This window comes from Stylophora pistillata, chromosome 6, assembly GCF_964205215.1.
Source record: "Stylophora pistillata chromosome 6, jaStyPist1.2, whole genome shotgun sequence".
Taxonomy (NCBI): Eukaryota; Metazoa; Cnidaria; class Anthozoa; order Scleractinia; family Pocilloporidae; genus Stylophora; species Stylophora pistillata.
In genome coordinates this window covers 32766991-32794890 of record NC_142524.1, presented here as the reverse complement: position 1 = coordinate 32794890, position 27900 = coordinate 32766991, and the positions used below count along the sequence as shown (strand labels likewise).

The 27900-nt window shown below is 38.6% G+C and overlaps 2 protein-coding genes across 3 annotated transcripts; both read right to left on the bottom strand.

The window, feature by feature from the left end:
* Nucleotides 1-4396: 4396 nt before the first annotated feature.
* LOC111324910 (uncharacterized) lies at nt 4397-7566 on the bottom strand. Its single transcript, XM_022928573.2, has one exon. It carries the CDS (start codon nt 7450-7452, stop codon nt 6172-6174), a length of 1281 nt encoding a protein of 426 aa, XP_022784308.2. The 5' UTR covers nt 7453-7566; the 3' UTR covers nt 4397-6171.
* Nucleotides 7567-8820: 1254 nt separating this feature from the next.
* On the bottom strand, nt 8821-27210 carry LOC111324970 (metastasis-associated protein MTA3). Of its 2 annotated transcripts, none has more exons than XM_022928635.2 (21): nt 27000-27210; nt 26370-26437; nt 26176-26269; nt 24786-24915; nt 22827-22890; nt 22627-22744; nt 22005-22107; nt 21251-21350; nt 19568-19685; nt 18511-18581; nt 18314-18388; nt 17707-17765; nt 17147-17256; nt 16603-16716; nt 15936-16016; nt 14538-14602; nt 14022-14238; nt 12910-13335; nt 12335-12424; nt 10801-11266; nt 8821-10395 (listed from the first exon to the last, which is right to left on the bottom strand). In XM_022928635.2, the coding sequence occupies exons 1-21, from the start codon at nt 27031-27033 to the stop codon at nt 10236-10238; spliced, it is 2763 nt and encodes a 920-aa protein (XP_022784370.1). In that variant the 5' UTR covers nt 27034-27210; the 3' UTR covers nt 8821-10235. The 2 variants fall into 2 exon arrangements, with proteins under 2 accessions (XP_022784370.1, XP_088580670.1); XM_088724544.1 differs by having other exon boundaries at nt 10087-10395; nt 12374-12424; nt 27000-27173.
* Nucleotides 27211-27900: the final 690 nt, after the last annotated feature.

Below are 27900 nucleotides of genomic sequence, written 5' to 3'. Positions count from 1 at the left end.
TTTGACCTAGTCACTGTTTTCCTGCGGTGCTCAATGTCCTCTTCCTCCATATCATTTTGTTTTTCCTGAGATTTTTTTTCACTTACCCTTGCAAGGTTTTTCAACACGCTCAAGCGTCTTTTCGTCGCAAAACGACCTTTATGGCGACCAGAATTGGCACAGACAGAGTTTTCGTCATTTTCTCCAGCATAGACCACCGATGGATTAAGTAAACTAAAGCCACATACAAAGTCGCCCCAGGAAAGATAAAGGAGTAAAAGTGTGCTTGGTTTGGTCTCGGGAATTTCGGAGTCCACTCCAGGGTCTTTACGATCGATCGCAGCGCGTACATAAAAACTATAAAATTTTCTTCTCGCCACAACATATGCCGATCGGCCAGCAATATTTTCTTTAGCTAATAGTACAAATACAGACTTTTGGCGGCTAAAAGTTTCGTAAAAATGCGATTTACCCTGAATACTAGACGTGAATAGAGTTCGGCAAAAAAAATTACGCGCCGCCATGTTTGTTTACCTCCTCCATGGCTTTTAAAAATCCCGCGAGTGACGCGCGTGATTCGCACAGCTAGAACCCAGTCCTAAAACTATTGTGAGCCACCTTAAATTACATCCGAGTTGCTACTCAACAACCAATCCTCGAGAACCAAAATCTAAACACAAGCTCCTAGCTGTTGGGGATTCTAAGCAAGGTCAATCAAATAATTCCTGCTCTTGCTTATAGAGTTCAAATGTAATGTTTAGAATTTTTGGTGAGTTATTGTATGGAGATTATGCCGGCGAAAAGAAATAGATAAGCAATAAATATAGGGATCCCATTATGACACCTTTAATGGTTTATTGACACATTTCCCCAATTACTATCTTATACTGACGTAGTGTGGTGGTAGGTGTGTGGGCGACGCGGATATTGAAGGGTAGTAAGATGCGCGAGATGTTTTCAGACATGCCTTTTATGTACGGTATGGTTGCTGTAGTCGTAGGGGTTGCGGTGTCCTTTGTTTCGGTAGTGGTTGTGGGTCAGTGAGTGTTTCGTCTGATGAAGTCGTTGTTGTAGTTGTTCTTCGAAAAAACACGGTGAAGGTATTTGTTCTCGTCGGCTAAGCTGTCTGTCGAGTCGCATACTAGTTGTGCGCGTCGTGTTAGAGTTCTGATAGTTGTGGCTTTGTGTGATGTAGGGTTGTAGGATGACTCGTCTAATGTAGCTTTGTGAAAGTGTACTTCCTGTATTAGATGTAACATAAGATATGTAATTTTATCTTTTGAACAATAAAGACACACAGTCTAGTAATCTGTCGGTTTCCTGTAAACTGTAGTCCGTAATGAGTTGTCGTTGTGGCTTACCAGGCAGTCTAGAAAAGGAAGTTTGCCATTTTCTTCGACTTCTCTGGTAAACTGTATGTCAGTGTTTTGTTCGTTAAGGTGGTGGTGGAATGCGTTGATTTCGTCGTGTCGAACGGCCGTGAATGTGTCGTCAACGTAACGTAACCAAAGCGGTATCGTTTGTCGGCAAGTCAAATTACTAGATAACCATACCGTACATAAAAGGCATGTCTGAAAACATCTCGCGCATCTTACTACCCTTCAATATCCGCGTCGCCCACAGACCTATCACCTCACTACGTCAGTTACTAACCAACGTTAAAGACAAAGACGAACCGAGGAACAGACAGGGAACGATTTATAAGATCAATTGTTCCGACTGCCAAGCCTCCTACATCTGTGAGACTGGCAGAAACCTCACAACAAGACTGACTGAACACAGACGGGCGACGAGGAAAGGTGATGTCAGCAATCACATTGCTGAACATCATCGACTTACCAACCACAACATTGACTGGGACTCTGCGCAATGCCTAACCTACAGCACTGACTATTTTCAACGACTGACTCTGGAAAGCTGGTTTACTAACTTAGAACAGACTCCCCTAAACAGATGTCAACAACTACCCGCTCCATACAAACGACTCATTCACGACATAAACATCACAAACGACCGAAAAATAACGACCTAACTTTACCGACAGATCTAAACAGACCAATCACGACCGACTTACGTCACTTGAGTCTTACAGCCAATAACATCACGGCAAAACCAACCGATCATTTTACACGAACTGGAATAAGAACATTCTACTGACAACAACCATTCACTTGACTCTGATGATGACTTCCGCACAGGTTGACGAAACGTCAGTCACTAACACCGACAACAGTCCTTCTCAGGACTACAATCACCCGGATGATCAGACTACACCTTCACTTACTAACTTATGATTGTGACATTAAGCGTAGTTTGTTTTTTTTCCGGAAAAATGTTTTTGCAATAAGCTTATTAAGAATTTAGACTGTTCTATTAAGTTCTTACGCTTTCGTAACTTTTCTCTGTTTGTATATATCCTATTATACTCGAGTACTTACTGTCCCAACACTCTTTAGTAAATCCACCAAAACTGTAGTCTCCGCTCTGAACAATAGCGACCGTGGGTCCTTTATTGTCGCACTTGGAGTGAAACGTTTTCGCTGAAAATCCATCTTGAGAAGCACGGAACAGCAAACGAAGGCGCCGTCGCCTCTGCTGTGTATCTTGGGGGCAGCCACCTTAACAACAAATTTCGGTGTTCGTCTTCTGTTGTAATTTCTGAGTTAAACTCCAACGCATCCATTATTCCTTTTATCTGATAAAACTCAGCTTCATTCTGTTGTTCTTTGAAAGCTGTTTCTCCCTCCGGCATAGAAAATTTCTTGGCGCGCGAAGATAATTGAGTATGTGATGAAAGAGAGTCCCATCTCGGTCGATAAAGAAGGCACAGTCTTCACCAGGTTTCGTGCAAAAATTCCTTGAAAACATGGCTGCCAGCATTGAGTCTGGTTCTTTCGTCAGCATCTGAAGAGTGGTGTCGAAGTAACGACCGCCTACGTTTTAATCTAACCCTTTTTGTTTTAAACATCATATTTACTTCCTTTGATATCCCCTCGATCTGGTAGAATTCGGCTTCCTCCAGCAGTTTACTGAGAGCTGTTGCTCCTTCAGGTAAAATCAACTTCCGCCCAGTACGAAGATGATCGAGGATAGACCGGAAGTGAGTTCCATCTCAATCGATGAAGAAAGCGCCGTCTTCACAACGTATAAACTTAGAAAAGATTGCGGCCAACTCGGAGTCTGGATCCCTTTCTAGTGTTTGACGACTTGTTGTGGAGTACTGACCGCCGATATTAAGTTTTATGAGCGGAGAAATAGGACTTGGGTCTTTCTCACCAATTGCTTCATCGTTCATGTTCAACGCCATCTTGGATTTAACGGTGTGGAGAGGTTCAAAGAGAAAGATAGGTCAGGGTGGGGGTCGGGAACCGTTTGGATGAAAAGTGTGTCTTTCATCCTTCCATCGCGGAAAATTGAAAGGGTTAAAAACTCCGAATCTTGAGGTCTGGTTAAAAGCCCTGGCAACAGATACAATGGTCTGTCCTTGGATGAAACTCTGAGTTAGGAGCCCAGTAATGGGCTCCTGACTGGGTATAGTAACCCCCCACATAAGAACGTTTTTATTTTTTAATTGGCCACACCACTAATTTAGACATTTTTTTCTATCCATGCTCATGTATTGATCCGAAGGCCTATTATAAATTGGGTTTCGTCTATACCTGTCACATCTAATAGCCAACGAGTAGGCCCTCATTATTTGCGCTGCGGGACGAGTGTTTCTCCGCCCGCGGCCGCGGGAAGATCTCAGTCAATTCGTGACTGCCGGGGGTCTGGCACTAATGATAAGGTGCCAGGCCATTTGCAGACCTCGCCGGCTAGCGTTACTTAAGGAAACTTATACGGAGGCGAAGACACACTCGTATTGAAGTGTCACTACTAAATTCTAATACAAGTTTGTCAGTTCGCGCTTTGATCATTTGCAATCCGTTCCATTTGCTTTTTGCACTTTTGTTGTTTTAGTTTAGATAAACAGTCTGCATGACCTACAAGATTAAGGCCTAGTTTATACGTCGCGCTACAAACGAATTTAATTTAAGGTTCCTCAGCCAATTAAATTCGACGATAGCGCGACGTCTAAAACGAATTAAATTCGTCCAAGACGTTTTATCCGTCTTGGTAAGACGGATAAAATATCGATTTGGGAACAGAATTAAATTCGACCGTATTGATTTCGACGCCTAAAACCACGCCACGATTTATGTCGACGGAACGACGAATTTAATGGAATTAAATTCGTCTGACTTAAATTCGACTGTAGCGCGACGTGTAAAATTAGGTCTGACAATAAACATCAGAAATTTATCGAGGTATTTCCTTAAACTAGTAAAAGTTTTCACTAGAGCTGCCCCCGCTTTTAAAGATCTGTTTAACACCTGTATATGGTTTTTACTGGATATAAATACTGGGCATACGAATGTTAAAAAAGAAACGTTTGAATATTTATTGAAGTTAACATCCATGTAACTGGTTAGCATATTTCTCTGTAAATTCGACATTGAAATCTATTACAGTCATACAGTTTTGTTTTGTGAAACATCAACGTATTGTATGTATAATTACCTGCAATATATTATCCATAAATCAGTTGATATAAATGTAATTCAATTGTAAAGTTAATATTCTGTGTAACAAGAATGTATTGTACGTTAAAATTTTGAGTAATTGTAGGGAAAAATCATTATAATAGCCATAACAACAACAATAACCACACTTGCAACAATGTACAAATCTCTAAAAATATAATCATCTGCAGTATATTTATCTATACATCAGGCAATAAAAAATATATTTCAATTGTAAAATTGATACTTGTGTAACAGGAACTTAATAAATTTGTGTGTTGACTTGTTGGGAAAAATCATTACTGACAATAACCATTGCAACAAAAATAATCAGCTGTAACCATGTACAATGTATTGGTATAAAATATAATTATCTGAAATCTATCTATATAGGCCTAAAGAAGGAAATATAAAGTCACTACAACCATGCAATCTACTTCTACTTCTTTTTAACAATATTTTGTATTATAATAGCATATAAAGATGAAACAATTTTTAGTGTAATAGAAAAAATCCGAGCCCCAGATGATAATATAATAGCATAGTTATTTCTTTTGGAGAATTTTGACCTTGACACGCTGCTAGAAGATGGCAAAACGCAAACTCGTGGTTGAAATGCTGCTAAATGATGGCAAAATGCGAACTCGTGGTTACAAGACCTTAAAACACTGCTAGAAAGAACTCGAAATGCTGCTAGAGGACAACGAAACGCAAACTCTTTCTCGCACCGTCAAGCGCTGCTTGAAGACCTCGTGGTTGCAAAATGACAACTACAGCTACCCGAGATCACCTTGCGCGCTTGCTGAAATATTACCCGAGACCACCGTGCGCGCCTAGTTTGATCAAATTGAGATTTTTTTCGCATACTTGAAATTTACTTACAGTTCTTACTTTCTTACACTTTGAAATTCCTTGTATGTATACACGTGGGGACTTCTAGGGTGCCTCCTCGGGTTTTGGCCTCAGGGCCAAAACCCTGCGGGGGAAACAATTCACAAGGCATTTCCTCCACAGAAATATCATGTTCATGATAACAATTAATTATAATAAGATAAATTAAACAAGTAAACCACATTGTGTTATACACGTGCACTGCTTTACGGTCTATATCCATTTCTTGAAAAACAAACGCAGAAATAAGTGGATATTCCAAAGGCTCGACACTATTTGATAAGGAAATTATTTAAGGCTACATTGAGATTATCCTGATGGGGATACTATACATTTATCACTTTGACAGGCTAAACTGCATAAGGCCAATACAATAATATATGTTCCTCATCGTCATCGATTTCAATTTGACAGCAGAAAGAACAGAATCCTCTAAGTGCTGGAGCCCTTTCTTTGGATTATCTTCCCTTTCCAAAGTAAGAAACGTACACGGGAATATAGGAGCCGGATCGATGCCATGAGCTAATAAACACAAATATCCTATCAACGCACTTCTCGCAGAGAGTTGAGAACGTAGCTCTCAGTACTTTTTGTGGTCTGTTTCTAAAATTGTAGACTGCTCAATGCAGTCTTGCCAAAGTCCCGCGCAAAGTGTTCTAAAGCACTCAGAGCGTCATGATCAATATGGAGAATGCGCTATAGAAATGTATCATCATGATGATCTTATGATCGTAATGATTTAGAAGGCCGTAGCCTCATACCTTTGAAGTAATTTAGTCAAATCACGTTCCATTAGGTGCATTTCATAAAAGGAAGCTTCAGCTTTCAATTCTCGAATCAGAGTTGCATCAGGTGGCACAGTAAACTTTTCATCACGGAGATAATTTAGAACATACCGGAAGTGCTTTCCATCTCGGTCAATAAAGAAAGTGCCATCGCTGGAGGCTTTTATACCCCTCTCCTTTGAAAACATTCGGTACAGCTTCCCGCTCCTGTATCGATCTCCTGTCAGCGTTTTACGAGTTGTTGTGAAGCGCTGACCACCGACATTTAGATTTATCATGCAAGTTACACGCTCCGACATAAGTTCGAGTTCATCCTGTAGCCCCTGAATCTGGAAATATTCAACATCCTCCTGCAGCTCTTCCAGAAATGTTGCTCCCTCTGGTACAGTTAATTTCCCAGTGCGAAGATAACTAAGTATATATCGGAAGTGAGTTCCATCTCGGTCGATAAAGAAAGAGCCGTCTTCAGCAGGTTTCATCTCAAATTTCGCCTTGAACATGGCTGCCAGCTTTGAGTTTGGATCTTTGGTCAGCGTTTGAAGACTTGTAGTGAAGTAATGACCACCGACATTCAGTTTTACAGTCGTCAACCTCTGTGCCTTTACTGACACATTGAGAATTTCCTCAATCAGCCCTTGGATCTGATAAAACTCGGCTTCTTCCTTGAGTTCCTCAAGAGCTCTTGCTTCCTCCGGTAAAGTTAATTTCCCAGTGCGAAGATAATTGAGTATAAACCGGAACTGGGTTCCGTCTCGGTCGATAAAGAAAGCACCGTCTTCAGCAGGTTTCATGTCAAACTTCCCTGAGAACATGGCGGCCAGCATTGAGTTTGAATCTTTGGTCAGCGTTTGAAGACTTGTTGTGAAATAGTGACCACCGACATTTAGTTTTACATTTTTCAACCTCTCTTCTTTTACGGACTCATTCAAGATATCCTCAACAAGCCCTTGGATCTGATAAAACTCGGCTTCTTCCTTGAGCTCCTCAAGAGCTCTTGCTCCCTCTGGTAGAGTTAATTTTCCAGTGCGAAGATAATTGAGTATAAAGCGAAAGTGGGTTCCATTTCGGTCGATAAAGAAAGCGCCGTCTTCACCGGGTTTCATCTTAAAATTGGGTGAAAACATGGCGGTCAGCTTTGAGTTGGAATCTTTGGTCAGTGTTTGAAGACTTGTAGTGAAGTAATGACCGCCGACATTAAGTCTCACAACGGAGGGAATGCTCTGAGCTTGTAGCATATTGAGTACTTTCACTTCTTGTTTCTCAGTCGTGATCGCAAAAAGATTTCAACAACGATTTCCATGTGCTAGAGTTATAGGAAGTGAAAACGTGGGGCTCTCACGACGTTTTAACACACCGCCTGTAAATCGACAAAATGATAGCTTTTACTGAGCCCGGAAGTTCGCCATTTACGTCAGTCATGATTTTATTTTGAAAGAACAGAACTGCTGTTTTCCATGGATTATTTTAACAACAATTGTCTCCGTATCAATAACAAAAGATTTCAGCATAAATCGGTTTCAAGGCAATTCAACAAAATTTGACAGAATGAGCTTTCTGAGTCTAACAGCCTCTACCGGAAGTCATAAGAAAGTTATTAAAAGACTTATTTCGGTCAGAAAAAGACAAATTACTCATGCGTAATATCAAAGGTTGAGTTAAAAAGAAGAAGGTGTGAGTGTGTCAGAGATGAGGTTGGACGATTCCTTCAGGGCTCAAATTTAATTTTTGGATTACTAACCCTTCGGGTTAGTAGACATCTTTTTTACTAACCAAATTATAAAGTTTGGTATCCAAGCTCGCAAGTTACGATATCTCAAATATTGAACACTTTGATAATAATGACTGGGACAAATTAAAGAGTAACTGAAATGGCATGGTGACCTTAAAAACGTTGACAATTATGCACCTATTTTATTTTCCCAAAGTCGGGTTGGTATTGAACGAATTCGAAACGAGCACTGTGACCCTCTGTTTAAAACATTTCGATTATCTCAGCTCCTTGGCATGTTATAACAGGATTATTGAAGGTTATATCGGGAAAAATCTAAAGAAGCCCGCTAAGGTTTACAATTGCCACCTCTCTTTCAAAGGACCGGAAATGGAGTGCCCCAAGTCTGGAGGTCGAGTTTCGTGAGGTGAAAAGCATATTTTTTAAAAATTGTGACGCAGAGCTAAGCTATATTTTCTGGAATACCTTACACATTGCTTTTCATCAGTGTGAATGTCAACAACTTATTGCGAGTCGCATCGCGTCGTTGTTCATGATTTCTAACGTCACAATAATAGAGGCTTTAGCCAGCTCGGGTATGAACCGCTGTCTGGTTAGTGAATCCTAAATCAAGGCTCTCTCTGTCTGTCCAGGAGGGCAACAGCGGATGTTTGTGCCAACATAATATGACTAGTATTGGCCTGAGATGAAATTAGATCCCATAAGGGAGGAAAATGGGGAGGGGGGGGGGGGAAGGGGGCGAGGGTAGGGCGGAGTATCAACACCCCGGGTTACCTATAGTGGAAACGTATTGAGAAAACTCCGTGAAAACTGAGGTATTCCCCCCCTTACCACAATACGTATTGCATTAGGTCCTTCATACCAAGACCCTCAGTTCTCTGTAGTAACTATATACAATTTATTTCATTGTTTTAGAATAGTTCAGTTTAAAGACAACAGTTACAGTCAGGTTCCACTTGAAATAAGTCCTATCTTCAAGACTCTAGATCACTTCAATAAAGTGCCGAAGGTGACTGAACGCGTCCGCCTCTCACGAAGTTGGCAGCTGGAAACCCAACCGAGGAACCTAAGCTTTTCTTGCAAATATAGTAAAGGAATTCGTCAAGGTAGGTTGAGTTCGAGTAGACATTCACCCTACGCCAGAATAGAGGAGAATGCAAGGGCTGTTTGTTAACCCTTTACATACTAAACATCAGTGTGAACGTTCTCCATACTGTTCTCTCTACATTTCCTAAGGTGCTGACAAGGAGAATTTGTTCAACAATCAAGATCTTGACGATCATTTCCTTAATTCTCGTGACTTTTGTGTTTGATTCAACAGGATCCAGGAAGGAGAAATTAGATACCAGTCTCTGTTAAGAGTTACAGGGTTAAGGCAAAGCAAAAACAAGTCAAATCAGCAAATTTGACCTTTGAAAGCTTTTTTCTCTCTCGCCAAGACAGCGTTCGAGCCTCTTACAGTTTACTGTAAGACCAAATAAATAATTACATAAGCAATATAACACTAATAGGCAGAGTACTTTAAAATAAAAATCTGATCCAATACATAGGGTCTCTCAATATAAAACGAATATACGGTCATAATAACTATAATACAATACTGCAAAACACTTTACTTTATGACTTTCCCAGGCAGCTTTGAATCATATATTCTTCATACTCTCTTAAACATACCACCGCTCAACCTGAATAGCAAAATCTATACGGATTTGGGGGGGAGGGGGGGGAGGGGGGGAGGGGGAGGGAGGATGCATAAATCAGATCAACGCCACCGGTCTTGAGCTCTAAAGAATTGCTAAGCACGGTGGCCACAACTTATCGTCTGAGGAATGAATAGAGTCCACATGATGGAACAGAATGCTAAAGTCAATACTGAAATGAATTTCTACACCATTAACTCTCTCCTTCGTCGAGGTATATTCCAGCGAAGACTACTTTACATTTGCGAATGTGTATATGACATCCGCTGTCGAAGAAAAGAAAGCACCAGATTTTTTTCCTAATTAAAAAGAAGACTTAATTTACCGTCTTCGTGCAAATTGCACGCTGAAGACGCAAGGAAATGGGTCAGTTTTACTTGTTGACCACATAAACTACAGATTGTCCAGATTCAGGCCAAAATAGCTCGTATTTTGAAGAAGTTATCTCGAGAACCTCACGAGATCAAAGCAGCCACTGAATCTTAGGCCATGCAAAGCTTGTGGTGACATCACATACCATGTGACTCACACATGTCGCTACCTTTAACCGTCCCAAGCGCGAGTTGCAAGTTTGCATTTGATCGACATCTTAGTCATCGTCAATTACAATGGGTTCTACTGCCTCGCTTTCCGGCGGGGGGGGCATGGCGTAAATAAGGGCGCGCAGATGCACGCTACATTTCACTTCTTTCCACGGTTTCCTCGCAACTTTTTTTTGGGAGTCCGCTGGCAAGACTCTGCGTGCTTTCCTAGGTAGGAGAAACATACAAAAACCATGAGCTTTTGATTCTAGACTACAAGCAATCCCCCCTTTTCGCTGAATCCATCGCGCGAGTCCAAAAAACTCAGTGAAAAAAGAAAAAACAATTGATGTTTGCGCGCCGTGCGTCTCACTCCCAGTGTTTCACGCGCCGCGCTTACATTTTTTTTTTCGCCGAAAAGAGAGGCACTGTTAGCAAACATCACCACAATAATAATAATAACAATAATAATAACATACGATAACTAATAACAATACATCTATAGAGGGTCTTTTCCCAGTGGTCCAAAAGCGCTTTCAATGCAACAAACATATCACGATGAAGACGAAACACAAAAGAATCCTACAATACACCTCTTACCGATAGGTTCTCGTCATAAAATTATCGGGTTACCTTGAACGTTTGTTTGAGCGGAACTGGAATTCCTCAGGCGGATCAATGAACTGCGGATTCAGGTGATGGTGACCTTTGGAGCTAACAGACTTGATCACCTGACTGGGCTTGCTATTTTCCACCGGCTTGGCATTCTCACCGACTACCACCCTGTTAGGCTCTGGTGTGGCCACTGAATTCGCTATGACACCGCCCTCGGGATTTCCCTTCACCGGAGCTGTAGGCTTTGGAAGGAGGTACGGCTTATTTGCAGCCCCTGGGGGAGCGTAGTTCGGCAAATTGTTCATGCCACGCTCTACATGAAGCTGTCCATTGATGTATGACGTCACTGAGTGCTGAGCATATGGCACAATCTTGGTAGATCCGGGACCCAAAGCCGGGCTTACGTCACAATATGCGGGGTACGACCGCTGTTTGGGCGGCTCTGCAGACGCATGCATCGTTTGTTCATGGTGTGTTAAGCTCGCTGTCGATAAGATCGAAAGTACTCCTTTAGGATTTAAGTTTAAGGCACTAATTCGAACATCATAGTCACTAAAAGCTAACACACACATTTTACTTAAATCCTCCCTTTTGATTATGTCATGTTTCTTTACCCTACTATCGGTCTGGACGATTTAAAGCTTCCTTGTGTTAACTATTTCATTTCTCTTTGACTAATAATTCAAACTTTTTACATACCTAGGAAAATCTGACCCCAAATCATTTTCTTTTTAACGAAGAAAAGAAATTTATCCAAAAATCCACCGATTTGATAATACTTAAGACCAAAACTCCAAGACTTAAGAGAAATTCACCAAACAAGGAATCAGGGCTCGAAATTAATGGCAACCCGTTAACCAATGGTTAGTAATTTTCAACGTTTGGTTACACAAAAAATGTGTCCAACTAACCCGACATGGTTAGTAAAATTTTCTAACATATTTAAACATTGGTAGACCTCAGGACAAAGAGCACGTAGACCCTACTCTCAGAGGAATACTTAGAATACCCAAGTTGTTTAATCAATTTAAACTCTTTTTAGAGAATGTGCTGTACTGAGATGTACTGTTCTTGACTAATCGTGGTAAACGAGAGGGAAATAAAATAGGTGCATAATTGTCAACGTTTTTAAGGTCACCGTGCAATTTCAGTTACTCTTTAATTTGTCCCAGTCATTATTATCAAAATGTTCAATATTTGAGATATCGTAACTTGCGAGCTTAGATACCAAACTTTATAATTTGGTTAGTAAAAAAGATGTCTACTAACCCGAAGGGTTAGTAATCCAAAAATTAAATTTGAGCCCTGAAGGAATCGTCCAACCTCATCTTCTCTGACACACTCACACCTTCAGCTGACGCCTTATGCTGCATTAAAGAAGCATTTAACATTGGGCACCAGTGGCGGATCCAGACCCTTGAACAAAAGAGGGGGGGAGGAGGTGGGGTGTTGATGTGTACACTTGCCGGTTTTTCTTCCTTCTGCGATTTTTTTACCCAAAATAAGGGTGGGGGAGTGGGTCCTGGAGGGTCCCCCACTAGAAACCTCTTACCCTGATTATGAAGAATCTTTCCACAGTAGGTGCACTCACAGCCTTTCTTCCCCAACGGTGACGTTGCACTAAGTCGTTTAGCTGAGGGACCTGCAGACGGAAACACAAGCAGCACCTTGTCGAACATACTTTCACACTCTGCTTTCACTAAGCGTTGAGAGCGCTTTTGGTGCAATACCAAAAGCAAAGTAATGAGAGGGGCGGGATAGTTCAAAACATAACGAAGCCAGACTAAAGGCCGATAACGAATTCACGATTGCTTGGAGGTTTGCCTCTGACTGGTTACAAGGCCAGGGTGAGTTTTACACAAGGACACCAATCTCAAAGCGTACCACAGAGAGGCCAACAAATACACTCTCAACAGAATGTGGCTGCTAATTCTAAGCTGCTAGGCTCAGCCTGTTCCGAAAAGGCATCATGCACAGAAAAACATGTGTGATCAAGACACGACTGGTTCTAGTCTTGCAACCAATCGCTTTGGAGGGTGGCAAGAGTTTTTTTGGATCAATTACGCGGTGACGTTGGGTACAGCCATTGCTTTAATAGTAGGACTTCAAATCACTACCTAGTCTTACCATCAATGCCATTCTGTTGCACGGAACAGCCATCGTGAGACCGCTTCCTGGCCATCATATGGTTGGTCGTCTGCTGGGAAGTTTGCTGACTCTGTACTACAGGTTTAGCTGACGGGATGGCTGCGTACTTCCAGTCACTCGCCTTGGGCGGGGTCGGCTGTATGGGTACATAGCTCTTAGACGGGGGGATCATTTTTCTTGACGGGGAGGTGATCGAGTGACCAGTAGAAGTAGGAGGGGATGGTGAAGTTGGTGAGTGTTCCTTGGGGAGGGGTAGTAGGGTTGGTTTGGACGGTTTTGGAGGTTTGTGTGGTTTTGGTGGGTTAGCTTTAATCTTGTCCACGACATCGTGCAATTTTCGTTCTACCCTCCGTTTCTTCGCTTTGATTATGGCCTCAGCTTTGGGCGTCTCTAGCCTCTTTAAACCTAGCAAAAACAAATTCACAGACAATTAAACCACAAAAGAGGGATACAAAAGTATTCCATGCTATCGGCTGAGAATAATCACAGGACAATAAATTTAATTTCCTATCAATTACAATATAAAAGCCGGAATCCGTTCTGATTTTCACCATGTTGTTTTCACAAGGTCTTCAAAATGTGTTTTCAAAGGTTCACACTTTGTGAAAGAATCCAAGACTGTAAAAATTTTGTTGTAACCACTTTCCTGCCAAACCGACACAAGTTTATGGAAGAGCAATGATCAGTTCAATGCTTGAAAATTATTTTCACGGTGGGAGTAAAGTTATCATGCTATAAACTAAAAGACATTATTAAAACTAGATCATTGGATAATGCAATTCAAGACTTTTTATTGGCTTAGCCATTATGGTATATCAGGCAATATACCATAATCTACAAATATGGTAAGCGTACGTGTCAGCTTAAAATTAAAAGGGAGCTAAAAATTTAATAAAATTTGATAATTTAATTTAACGTTTTTAATAAAACAATTATTCCACTCGCGCTTGTTTGATATGAGATGATTATAGCCAACGAGGCGCGTAGCGCCGAGTTGGCTATCTATCATCTCATATCCAACGCGCGCTCGTGGAATAATTGTTAAATAGAACTATAGGAAACTATGAAAGACTGAACAATGGTAAACTTACATTGTGATCTGATTTCTTGGATATTCAGAGCTTCTCCGACCACTCGGCAATGATGTACTTTGTTATACAGATCTTGACACAGCCGCCGAGCCAGTCTGGTCAGCGGCAAGGCCCTGATATAGAACGGTGACCTGGGTTTGAGTTTACGCGGGCTGGGTGGTCTGCAGCCATGAACGGCCGTTAGGTGCCGAGTGAGGTTGGGACGAGAGTTAAAAACCTGGTGAAGACGAAAATGGCAATATCAATTATATGACTATAAAAAAAAATACGTAAGTACGCATAACTAAGGACGGAGAAGATTAAAATACATTTATGCTTAATAAAGGAGGAACGATGATGTCGGTGGTTGTGATCTTTTCTGAATCTCTTTGTATAGGAGAAAATATCTAGGTGTTGAACGCAAGCACAGCTAGTACAGGAGCTGAGAAAGGAGCATTCTCACCAGAGTACCACACTTGTGCTCACGAAGTTACAGTCACACCACAATCAAGATAACCCAAATCGTGACAAATGTACCTTTTCACATCGTGACACCGCACACTTGTACATCTTGTGTGTCCCCATGTGGCTAGACAGACGCTCTGTTGATGACAGAAAACATTGCTATATGAGAGCAAAAATCTGCAAGGAAAGCGTACTCCGAAATCCGTTAGAAAGAGGTCATCTCGGGTTGATTTCCGATTACGAAATCCGAGCTCGCCCGACGTTATGTTCGTGATGAAGACACTAATTAGCATTTTAAACTCACAAGACAGAGTAGAAACGAACACGTGCTTCGCTTTCCGAATAGCTTTTCAAATAGGATTCCGAATAAATCTACAAGTGTGTCAATATTACAAGAATGTTACAAAAAAATGGAAAAAACTTTGCACACGAATTTGCAATTAACCAATCTATCTATCTATGTTTAAATCTGCAAAGGGCAATACAGCCCATCTCGGCAGATATACCCACCCATCCCATCCCAGGGAAGGGGATCCACCACACAGTAATCACGTGCGTTTGAAATTAACGTCTCCTACAGGGACCGCGCAGGGGGTGGGGCTAGGGGCTTTAGCCCCCCCCCCCCCACTTTTTTGGCTGATTAAATCACTATTTTTTTTTTACTTAGAAGTTAGTCTGTTCATTTAAATTTGGTCAAACGTGAAGGCCAGTTTGTTACTCGTTGTTTTATAAGAATTAAAAATTAACTTCACTTTTGGCAGTTTTAGATCCATTTCAAGCCATTTCAGAAGACTTTAATTTCAAATTTTCCCGGGGAAGCATACCCCCAGACCCCCCTAGTTGGCTCCCGCTGACGCGTTTGCATTAGCCCCCCCCCCCCACTTGAAAATCCACTCTGCGGGCCCTGTCCTACCCCTAGCCCAGCAGGAGACAGGGCCGACGGTTTATTCGTCCTTATCCGAGAAGACTAGGATATCTATCCATTTCTTGATATTATATAGAAAGGTAGCACATTCTCCTTAGTTATTTTAAGACCCTGAGTGTTGGTCCGGCCGGGGCTTGAACCCTCGACCTCCCACACAACAGTCCGGCGCTCCACCAATTGAGCTAACCAGGAGCGGTTAACCAACCAAATCAGATTGGCTTTTCTTGAGTTTTGATATCATTTAATACTGTGATCTTTTAATGGAGTGTCAAAAAACCAAAACCAGATTTATCAAATGGACTAACGGCCCATAAGAGATGTAGCTATGCGAGTCAGAATTAACCTCTAAATTTACTGCACCTCCTCAAAACAAACTCAGTAATGAAACTGCACATTTTGAGTTGGGTTATCAAAACGTTTCTGTTTATTCGTGAAAGCTCACTTCTGCATCAACAACCTTGCACAAATTTTATCAAGCTATGATGTTGTTTTGATTTCCTTCCTGCTCAGTTTCCCATGAAAAAGCATCATGTAACTGTACATACCTGCTCTGTTGAAGACCTTGCCACAGACTCTACAGGTGTAGCTGGGTTGGAGACCACCATGACCCTTTCCAGACAGACCATCTAAAACCAAGGCAAGAGAAAAGTTAATAAGAACATTTACAGATGTTCATCCTCTCTAGACAAACAAGATGTACTCAGTACTATACTCCACTCTGGATTCATGATTAATAAGTCCCAGTTTCACATCCCACTCTTGCCAACAGCAGAATTTAGGAGGATTTTCATCTTGGTGGTCCAAATCCAACATGTCTGCCATAATTGAAAACCACCAACTAATCTACCTTTTCCTGTTGGTGTTTGCACTCGCATCACTCTCTTTTAAACTAAGTTTGACTTGGATTATCTACTTGTGACTTTTTGAAGCCGGGGTCTGTTGCCTGACTTGAGTAGTTCAGTTCACTTTGTCCATACATTTTGTAAAGGGGAAACTTGAATCATAACCATTAACTGTCATTAAAGAATGTTTTTACACTGTACAGTCCATTAGACTTTTTCTTCTAGTGTTCTACTGTCATTACTGTATTGAACTTCAGTTTTAAGTATTGACTTAATGTTCTAATTTTGGAGAGCATCATAAATATGCAATCTTCCCCGAACAAACATTCTGAGTTCTAAGCCAAAAGGTGTAAAATGTAAATATGAACACCTGGTCTTTTAAGTCCACCATATTTCTTCCAGTAAATCCAGCACAACGTGCAAAGCCAGAATTTGTGCTGTGAGTTAGGAACTCCCCAAGGATACCACTGCTGGGACGAGGTACCTGTAGTCACAAGTAAAGAATTTTTTTTATGGCACAGGTTGACAAAAGTTAGTGCTATCAATTTGATATTGTGAATATGAGCAATATCCCTTCAACAGGGTGAAAGAAAAAGTCCTGAAGAAGGGCAGACTAAGTGCTATCACTCAAAAAGTCAGATAAAAACCAAATTATCTTAAAATGAAAAAGGACCAGTGACAGTCTGTAGGCACAGCTGCTGCAACAGTTCCTAACATTGTAAGACTGTAACTTAAGCTACACCATACTTCAGGGGTTTCATTAAGGGCCTGGGCACCAGGCAAATTGACCAGTTGTGAGGACGGTTTTGCCCACCTGGTTTAACTATCCGGAGAAAAGTTTATCTTATAAAGAGTGACAGTTCAAAAAGTTCTGCCCACCTGCTGAAACATTAAAGAAACCCCTACATACTTACCATAACAACTTTCACATGTTACACCAATGAGGTTGGTTGCGACACCAGGTGGGGGAGTTAATATTATGGTAGATGTTTGCTTTTTTCCTGACTGGCTTGTACTTCCACCACTGAAAATAAGCAAACAAAACATCAAGTTATTTCCCTGTCTGCAAATGCAATAAAAAGCAGAATCTTTTGAAAAAGCTATGTTCACCAGAACGCTCATCTGAAGGCTATTTGTAATTTATTAAAAACAAAAGCCTCTCAACAATGTGAATGGGTGTAAGACTTCTCAATTCTATTAAAACTACACTTTCAGGCACAACTCCTTGAGAAGATACAATTTAAGTTTATCAAGATTACTGTTGGTGGGACATTCTTAAACAGTACATTCCATGTTGCTGTGGATCTGTTCAGTAATGGGTGACATCACAATGTGGTCAGAACAATAAAGTGCTCTATTTATAAAACAAAAGGGTTCTTCTAACTTTGAACTTGACATACCCAACCTCAATTCATAAAGAAATAATCAATTATTGTCATGCTTCAGTCAATGCCAGGTGTTCTGGATTACTTACAGGCCAGGTATGTAGATCTGCGTTAGATTACATTCCTTAGAGACTGCTTTGAGTCGTTTCTAGTGTGCGGAGGAAAAAATAAAAACAGAATTAAAAAAAAAAAACATTTGAATTATTTTAATTGCTTTATAATAATTTATTTCCATTTTGTAAATAAAGTATATGAAAGTCAAAATAGGTTTCGAGAGTGCAAAAAGAGTAAACTAAGTTAAAGTACCATTTTAAGTAATAATGTTAAATTTGGATTAAAAAAATAATAGAGTTTATGTAAAATGATACAAGTTTCGTTGTGCCAAGCAGATGGCATATTTACTATTTAGCATCCACCTTTCCCCTGAAAATAAATTTTTCTACCTGCATTGAAAAATGCATTAAATAAGAAAAAAACAACTGTGACCCAAATCTTGTGCTTTGGTTTAAGGAAAAAAACACTCTTCAGTTGTGCAACATACTGAGCAGATGGCTTGATGGAATTGAAAATTGTAGAAATTGAGTTTTTGTAACATAATACCAAAGTGCAGGAGCTTCACAATGATAAAAAAGACAATGAATGACAAATTAAGCAGAAAAAGTTTATATTACTTTCATCACAGAGCTTTTCTCTAACCTGTTGTAAATATCTGTCTGTGGTTTTCCACATGTAATAATATTCCACTATACTTGGTAGACTCTTCCAAGGAAGCTGAAGTCACATGATGAAACAAAGAGTTTAACAGTTGCCCCAGAGGTGAACATATAAAGGTTTAACACAAAACAATAGACAAGCACAGATCTCAACATTGACAGAATATCACCATTACTTACAAAGTCTTTCTGAATGTCAGCAAAGTCTTTTCCATATTTTTGAAGGGCTTCTTCAAACAAAGTTGCTTCTCCTAGAATAATAAATAGACAATTCTTTAATTACTTTCATCAAAAGTCCCACAAAAGAAAAACAACTAAGATACGTGCAAGAAAATGGCCCACCAGTTTCTACAATGTCAAGGCCAAAGCCCCCTGATGTGATTGGCTAACTTACAAACAATCATGCACACCACATGAGAACACAAACCTAACATGAAGGGGGAAGAGGAAGGGAAAAAAGCAACTGAAATTCAAAAATGAAATAGATTCTCTACATAATTTTCTATCACTGGGCTTGACTGGATTGTTGACAGTAAGTGGTAAGAAAAAAATTATATTTTACTTAACATGGGAGCAAAAGGACAATTGACACTTAACCAATGCTTTATGTGCAATAGACCAGAAATTCAAAATCAACAAAAAAATCACTGTGAGATTCAGTGAAATTAACTGTACAATACAATACAAATATCTTATTAGACGTTTTATTGTGTAGTATCACTGAGTATTTTTATGAGTTGTGCCATATTTTGACGAGCCCTAGAGGTTACAAACAACTAGTAAAAATACTTAGCGATACTACACCACAAAACGTCTAATAAGAGATTTATTATCCAACATGCCAAACTGTAATTCAGTGCGGGAAAATTTCATGGATATTTCTGAAGTACAAATATGGTGTGATATTTGTTTCAAACATTATTTGTACTATTAGAAGTGCAGTTGGATAATAAACTTTTTTACGGCTCCCCCATACAAGGCAATTCCATTGTAATCTACAATGATAGCAAATATACAGTAATAATAAATCCCAATGAGGCAAAAAATATTTATATGTGTAGCAAAAAATATTTATATGTGTAGCAAAAAATATATATATTTACATGAGTTCATATACAGGTTGAAAGATGTATTTTGATCCATTTAAGAAGAGTTTACAAGAAAGCTGGCCACTTTCTTTTTAAAAATTGAAATATTGTTAACTGAAAATTGCAAGGAAATGATCTGATACACCAACCTGCTGACCACTCCTCCATCTCGTCGCGACAAAGAATGGGTCCACCAGAGGGAACCAGACTAGCAATTGCCTTGCTGACATTGTACCCATTATTATGGAGAGCACACATGGCATGAGACTAAAACAAAATTGAGACGTAGAAATTCAATAAAAACAAAGTACAAAATGGTGGAGGACACATCAACATGACGTATTCTGCTTCAAACTTTCAACCCTTCCACTCTCTACCAGGGATTACTCAGTAGTCCCAAGATCTTTCTCATAATACTCCCCTCTAACCATTTTCTTGTGCAATAGTTATGGGAATTTGGTGTTCGAGCATTTTTCATTTAAGTGCTGACAAAACAAAAGTAATCAAAACTAACAACCAGAACAAAGATCACCATCATCATTGAGCGATGAGAACTCATAGTAAAAAACACATCTGAAATGAGTTTCTATTTCTTTATATTGGAAAAATCTGTAAGTGTAGCAGTCAGTCACCAAGTTAAAAATGAAAGAAATTCCTTTGTATAAACTGGAGGAAAGAGAGCATACTCTGACAAATCAGGGAAACCCAACAAAAAAGTATGCACTAATAGTTTGAAGTATTTCTGCCATACTGCAAGGTTCTCATAAATAGAGTCGGAAACCTTAAAAAATATTACTCCTTTCATCTTCAGAATTTCATTGTACAGCATTAAACCCTATGTCTAACATTGCTCAGACTTAAAAACTTTTTACATACTGTGCAAGTTCACTTACTTATCCCCTTGCTTCAATTCAACCACCTCTAACATTTCCACTCAAGAGGAGGCATATCATTCAAAGGATTTAATATAATGCCTCTATGAGGGGAACCTTAAAGTGCTAACAGCACTTTTAAAACCAGAGGCTTAGACCTTTTTTTCAATCAATATGTCCCTGACTTCTTTCTTTAATTATTTCTCAAACAACAGACATTTCTATATTGTATCCCTCAATCACATATCAGATTACATGAAAGAATTTTATGTCATGAATAAGGCACTAGATCTAATCAGATTATTATTAGGTTATTTTGCCTCTGATCTTGACCTATTCTTATTCAAATGAAATTCCCATCAATTAAAAGCAAAGCCAGGTACAAGTGAAGGGCAAGTAACTATCACTAAAAAGCAGTAAAATTTATAAAAGGGTATGTGATCTGAAGCATGACCAGAAAATTCTGGAATGTTTGAGGAATGCAACAGATTTGATCAAACTCAAAGCTGGTCTTCAACAAAACTTACACTACACATGAAAGTAAATCTTATGCAACAATATGATTTTTCTGATAGGGTAAAACCCTTATGTTCTTTTTATTCATTTTGGCTTGGGTCCTGCAGCAAATCAAATATATATGCAAGTTGTTTACAATTGGATTCTTCATTCCCTTCCATGTATAAACAAACTTATTAATTTTTGGCCTACCAACGATTGAGATACCTTTTAACAACAACATACAGTCACAGACCTATCCTAGACATACTAAGCATCACCAGTACATAAATTAAATTTTTATGTAATAATAAATGAGAAAATAGAGCACTTTCTCCCACACCTTAAAGGTTATGGACAAGAACTACAACCAAGTGAGCTCAGAAACCACATTGCCATAAGTGGTTTCGAGAAGTCTTAGTTCCAATGCCACAATGCACAAGAAACTAATCATTCAAAACTTACCAGTGTAATGTCCCGGGAAGCTGCTGCAGCACTCATATGTAAGCTGGGCTGCTTAACTGAACTGCTACAATCAAGAGCTCTGGCGAATGTTCCAACAGATCTAACCATAAATAAAAAAAGATTAGAACAGCTTTGCCAAACTACACTGGAAGAAATCAGAGCATTAGTTCTCAAAACAGAGAGGCAAAAAGTCTGGGAGACCCAAAAAGGGCAACCCTTTTTCCAATACACAGTTTCTCTTTTTCAGTGTCCTTTCTAAGAGCACAACACTGACAACATGGCTAAGGCTTAGATGTGAAGCAATTCATCACTTTGATTTACTTCGAGACCATTTACTCCCTTACAATTCATTATTCAAAATTTGTAGAGAAGAGTATTAAGAATTTAATCCTTAATACTCTTCTTTACAAATTTTCTTTAATAATGACAAGGAGAATTTATTTAACAATCAAAGCCTTTTAGGCTGCCAATCATTTCCTTTATTCTTAGGATCTTTAAGAATGATTCAGCAATAATGGTGTTCAGGAGAAATTATACACTGGTCACTAGTCATAAGGGTTAACTCTCTAAATCCCTAGAGTGATTAAAATGCATCTTCTCCTTACAATATCAAAACATTATTGAACAAAGTGGTGTTTTACTAGGAAATGTGTGACATTCAGAAGGGGGAGTTACAAACTAGACCTTGGAGGTTAGAAGGTAAAGGAAAAAAAAAGATCAAAAACATCTTGTTAATACTGCTTTAACAATGTACCTTGCTATAACAAGAAACTGATCGATGTGTTGATCTTGTAAAGGATTCTTTGGGTTCCAAACCAAAGTCTCCAGTTTAGAAAGATCTCTGTCATCTTGAAGTCCTTAAGTTTGAAGAGAACAAAAAAGTTTAACCCATTCCAGGTCAAAATTCATCACAAGTTAATGTGCACTTAATAACTTTACTGAAATTGACATCTAAAGCCTAGGATCCAAAAGGATCTTGTATCATACATCGTGTCAGGCATCAAAACCAAACTTGACCTTTGATATAGGCAGATATACAATTTTGTAAGAGAAGTATTCAACCAAACACTTTTGGTCTTGAACACATGTTTCATGCCTTCTAGAAGAGGATGATAGCCAGATGAAATCCTGACTTTATACCACAAACTGAAAGTATTCTGTGTTGATCATGTTAATTGTGGTCCTCAAAAGACCTGGCCCCAGTCGTTCAAAGGTTGGATAACTCTATGTCCACCGGAGAAATTTCTATTCAGTGGATAGTGTACTGCATTTTGCTATCACTTGTCCGCTGGATTGCGATTTAGCTGTTGAATAGTGTTATACACCCTTTGTACGACTGCACCCTGGACCATACCGAACAAAAGTCAACAACCAACCTTTCTTAGCTGTCTTGGGTACTTGAGCCTGATAAGCTGTGCCTATTCCCATTTCTCCTCGGTCAGCAACCAAAGTTTTTTGTTGGGGATCATAAACAAGAAAGTAATGAAACCAGTCCTAAAAGAATGGAACATATAATCAGTATAATAGAACACATGATCACTTCAAACATTGTAAGTATAAATGATTAAGAACACACCTCTTTTTCTAAATATTTTGGTAGAATCTCAGCTTCATTGTAAAGAGTGACCAAGCATTTTCCCCTAAGAAAAAAGAATTATACAGTGCAAAAAATCAAAATCTCAATAACCTAAAAAATCAATAATGAATGAAAAACTCAACTTGTAATTTCAAAACAATATCACACAAATCCACACATTTCTCAATTCTTCACAAATTCATTTTTGACTCCATACATATATACCAAGGCTCATTTGTTACAAAATAGTATTATTTTTATATAAAAGTAAATTATTATTGAACAGTAGTTTGGGCTAAAAATACATAGCTTCCAACCATTTGTTCACTTTTATTTCTCAACACAGTTTTGGCCATAAATTTCTGGGAATATAATGTTTATCACAGTCCAGGGTGCTAAAAAAGATTCTTCCTTGATTTCTGATTTTAAAAAAGACAGCTAATAAAAAGATTTCTAGCTAACAAACATATGCTGTACCAGCTACAACACCACTCTCCATGAATTATTAAGAAGGAAAAAGAGATATGTAATAAACATAATCAGTGATTGTGCAATCAATAAAATCAGTGCAATGTAAGTTATGCAATAGTGTTGGTTTGTAAGCACGCTAATACACTCAAAACAAATTTTGAGTGATATGTCAAGAAATTCTAAAACATCTTGAGTTTCTGTAGTGATTTCTCTGTGTTCTGGATAAAAAGCATTTCATTCTTTTTTTGCTTCTTTCTTATTCTATCCAAAATTCACAAACAGCATGCAAAAACACAGTCACACAATTCAAGTTAAAATTATTGTTTTTAAAGAACAATGTATATTGATCCCAAAACATTAGAAACCTGACATAACAATAGCCTGCTATGAGTTTGAAATTTGTAACTGGAACCTTTGCGGTGCCTATTTTGCAATAATAATCAATATGCTCTAGAATTTTGAATTGTCTCCATTTTCAAAACAGGAAAGTTGTTGTACTATAAAAATATATCCACAAGAGTACACGTGTGTGCTTCATAATCATGGAAAACTTGTTATGAAACAATTCTATGATATAAATTGAATACCATAAACACAATAAATGTGTTAAGAGAAGGATGACACAGACCTGTTTCAAATCACATTGAAACAATGATTGCCTTATTTGCAAAACAAAAAGTTAAGGAAATTTCAGTGATCCAAATTTTAATCTGCTTTCTCACTTTCCCCTTTTCTTCTTTCCTATTTAAGCAATTCGAAAACCACAAAACAACGTTACATGAAAAAGGCACCTTGTAACATAAAATTATCTTAACTTTGCTAAGTTTAAGTTTTCCCAAATTAAATTCCTGAAATCAGTAACCCTAAATTTCATCATTCTCCAAGTAAAGGCAGTTGTAGTTTTGATTTTTGTGAATTGTAATTGGAAATGTATTGATTTTGTAAAAGCTAAATATCTTGTCTAAAAATACCACAATCATGTCTTAAACACGTGTGGTTACAGATTAAAATAATGATTCTGATCATAAACAAGCCGTGATAAAGCTTATTCAATTTTTTTATTTATGTCAAAAATAAAAGGAAATGGTTAATTTTGACAGGAAATAATTTCTGTAAAAAAAGTTGTAAAGTTGTGAGAGTACAAAATATACATCAAAATAACTTCTAAATTTTGCATGTTGCTGTGTAGATTTATCTCTTATATTGTATTACAGGAACCCTAGTATAAAATTTAGTTATCAAAAACCACAATTTACTACATCAGAATGATGTGTGGACATATTCTGCAAAGCATTATAATGAACACCAACAGCTGCATACAAATTTATATATCCCCCTAATGTTTCTGACTGGTCTTGGGGATTCGATTTTGGGAATACTGATAACTTATTTGTTAACTTGACATTTCTAGACAACAGAATAACATTGCCACAAGTCCATAGGGATAAAATGAGAAAATATAAAATAAATTATGTTTTATCTTCTTACCTAATGGTGTTGGCATTGATATTTTCATACTGTCTGGACAAAAAGACCTCTCTGTGAATCAGCTGATGTCTTAAGACATCTTCCATTTCACTATCACCCATTTCAATTTCTGCATCCTCTTCTGCTTGTACTGCAAGAACATTGTATTGCATAATCAGTATGAAAACAGATACCTCAAAGCACAGTTACAAAATGGAGCTCCTAGAGGAACATCTGGGTTCCTCAAGGCCTCGTCTCAGGTTTCTGGGGTATTAAGCTTTTCAAAAGTTTTATACAAACAAGGTTATCTATGTCCCTTACAAAGAGATGTTGGTCACCTGTGGTGTACGTGCTCCGCGAAGCATAACCAAGAGTTTAATATCAGTATCTTTTACTATGCCAGAGGCTAAGGGCATTGACTAGAAAGTATGATGTTATGCAATAGATTTTCTGAAATATGAGAACTGTGGATAATTTGATTATCATTAATCACATTTACAGCTTCCAAGCAGCTAGAAACCCTTCTGTTGAGTTAAATAGCTATTTTTAACAACCACCACCATTCTCTTGGTATTATCATTAGTTATCTTGTAATTACTAATAAATGCTTAAAACCCAACAATGAAGAACAAACTACAGTGATAAAAATTCCCCATTCCAGTACTACTGATGATGAAGGGGAACATGGGAATATATTTTCTTTCCTTGCAAATTTGCAATAATTATAACATCAAAAATAAGGTAATAACATGAATGAAAATCTTCAAGATGAAAAGTTACTCATCACAGGCTCGAGGTTTAAAACAATACCAAAATGTTGCATTTTATTAGGACAATAATTGACATGAAATATGAGATCATTTCTAGGCATGTGACCTGGGAGGGCATTCTCATCAATTCAGAGAATTTCGAAAATTTATAGCACCCTGAAATAACATAGCTTTTGACTGCTTCCCTTAAAATCATTAGTAAAATCCTTCATGCAAATCAAACCCACTCTTACTAGAATGTCTGCTCGAACTGAGACCATAACAGAACTGTGCCTATGGCTTGAGAGGAATAAGACCAGAAATATTTCAATATGACCACTGTGTACCAAATTTTCTCTGAGCATGTATCACAGAAACCATAGAATAGTTGGAAAAATAAGGGATTTTGACAAACACAGGCATTATAGGCTTTTCAAAGTAAAATATTAACAATGATTAACATGAATAAAGCAACATTGTTTATCTCAAATTACACCAGAGATAAATCTCAATAAAAAGCAAATCTTAGCCAGGAAATTTTAGTGGCTAGTCACATTTTCCATGATTTCATTATTTTCTTTGCATCATGTCAAAATGAAAAAAACATTTGAAGAAAGAAAATGTGCAATGTGTCTAGATAGTTCCAGTTTGGCCATACTTACTCAAATGTTTCTCAGCCTGTACTGCAAGTGCTGAAGATAAATCTCTCTTTCTGTAGAAACACTGAACTTTAGCTTCAACTTGCCCATTACTTGTCTGGAAAAGAAAAGAGAAGAAAGTTATTCTAAGTCCACGACCAAATTTAGTAATTAACATATTTATGAATAAATGTTCAGAACCACCTTAAATTTTTTACCTTGGTCAACTCCTCAATTCTTCGTATTTGATACGGTAACGCCGGGTTAGTTTCAACGTAAACATAATCTGTGTTAAAATAAAAATGAGTTAACGCAATCCACCTGTTTAAAGTCGTCAGATATCATCTGAAATACGGTTTGCAACCGAAAAAACGCACATGGTCGCAACGACAGCCGCTAAGCTGGTAACCGCGCGCACCGAATCAACAGACCTGAAACTACGCTTCGTGAAGTTTTTTCGGTTTTGCTTTCGTCTTTTCCAAATCAAATCATCATCATTAATACGACCTTAAAATCAAGGGCTAGAACAAATTGATTTCATAAGACTTCCCTCGGGTTTTCTGATAAAGAATAGCAGTAGTGAAGTCCCCGTTAACATTCGTACACCGTACGGAGGTTTTTGTTCATTCTCCCGGCATACGGATAAAATAACGCAATCGTCCGAGAGTAAAAGATTCCTAGCAAGATCAAAGAGATATTTTTACTTCCAATTTAAGTATACACGAGAAATGAAGCATTGGCAAGGCAAGGCAAGGAAAGACACACTATTAAACGCGATTTCCTCAAGAGTGGGAAATAAAGCTTTTCAGTGAAAAATTCTCTGAAGTTTCTAGTGTGATCACACTCACCTCCAACCCGGAAAACGTTTGATGCGTTCGCCATGATTCACTAATGGCGGGAGTTTCTTATTTGAAACTTTGATCTGTAAGAATTATAAATGTCAAGTTTTTCATGGAGACTGTGCACTATTCCACCGAAAACGTCATTCACCACACACGAACGCGGCCATTATTGTTCGCCTACAAGCGAACCACGCGTCTTTTGACGTCACGAACGGAACGTACACTGTCACGAAGATCCAGGAGAATACAGGTGCGCAGACTCGCCTAAAATCGTGTTTAGTCGGAATTTTTCGGATTGTTTAGAATGACGTAAGCGTGATTGACAGCTTGTTTGTATGTTTACCGGTTGTAGTTGTAGCTGACACACACCCAAGCGTCCTCGATTTTGATTGGTTCGCGCTCGCTCATAACGCAAATTGCATTTGGTGGGTCACGAATTTGAATAGCCGTAATTGTGCTTATGTTTTCGCTAAAGCGATTCTTTGTTATACACAATTACGCTTACCAAACGTGTTTTGCTGCATGTCAAGGCCTTTCCGGAAAATTGTAATCGTTTTTCGCTCCGAAAACCATCCTAGTTTTAAGAGATTTATTCCAAGAAGTTCTCTTAGAAGTGTTTGTTGTTAAAACCAGTGACAGCACAAGAGTACTTTCTGGATGCTGTTATACTGTGAGGAAAATTTACGCTACCATGCTCACTTTGAAACCCTATTCAAATGAATTGCAATCAATTCAAATTTTTCAGTATATATTTGCTTCAAATTTCGCTTCAATCTCGATTGCCGAACTCTCGTCCCGACGTCATAATACAGCCTGCGCAGTCTCAACTGAAGTGCTTGGACCAAACCGGTTGATCCAGTTTGGTGAAAGTGCATGTGTTGCTTGTTGTGACACATTAGCAGGCGGA

What these genes read in the sequence shown, in the direction of transcription:
- LOC111324970 (XM_022928635.2), bottom strand. Translation starts at nt 27,033, where the DNA reads ATGGCGAACGCATCAAACGTTTTCCGGGTTGGAG. An exon ending in GAATTGAGGAGTTGACCAAG is followed by an intron (nt 26,270 to 26,369) that starts GTAAAAAATTTA and finishes TTTCTTTTCCAG; the next exon opens with ACAAGTAATGGGCAAGTTGA. An exon ending in TGGTGGACTTAAAAGACCAG is followed by an intron (nt 16,017 to 16,602) that starts GTGTTCATATTT and finishes CCTTGGTTTTAG; the next exon opens with ATGGTCTGTCTGGAAAGGGT.
- LOC111324910 (XM_022928573.2), bottom strand. Translation starts at nt 7,452, where the DNA reads ATGCTACAAGCTCAGAGCATTCCCTCCGTTGTGAGACTTAATGTCGGC.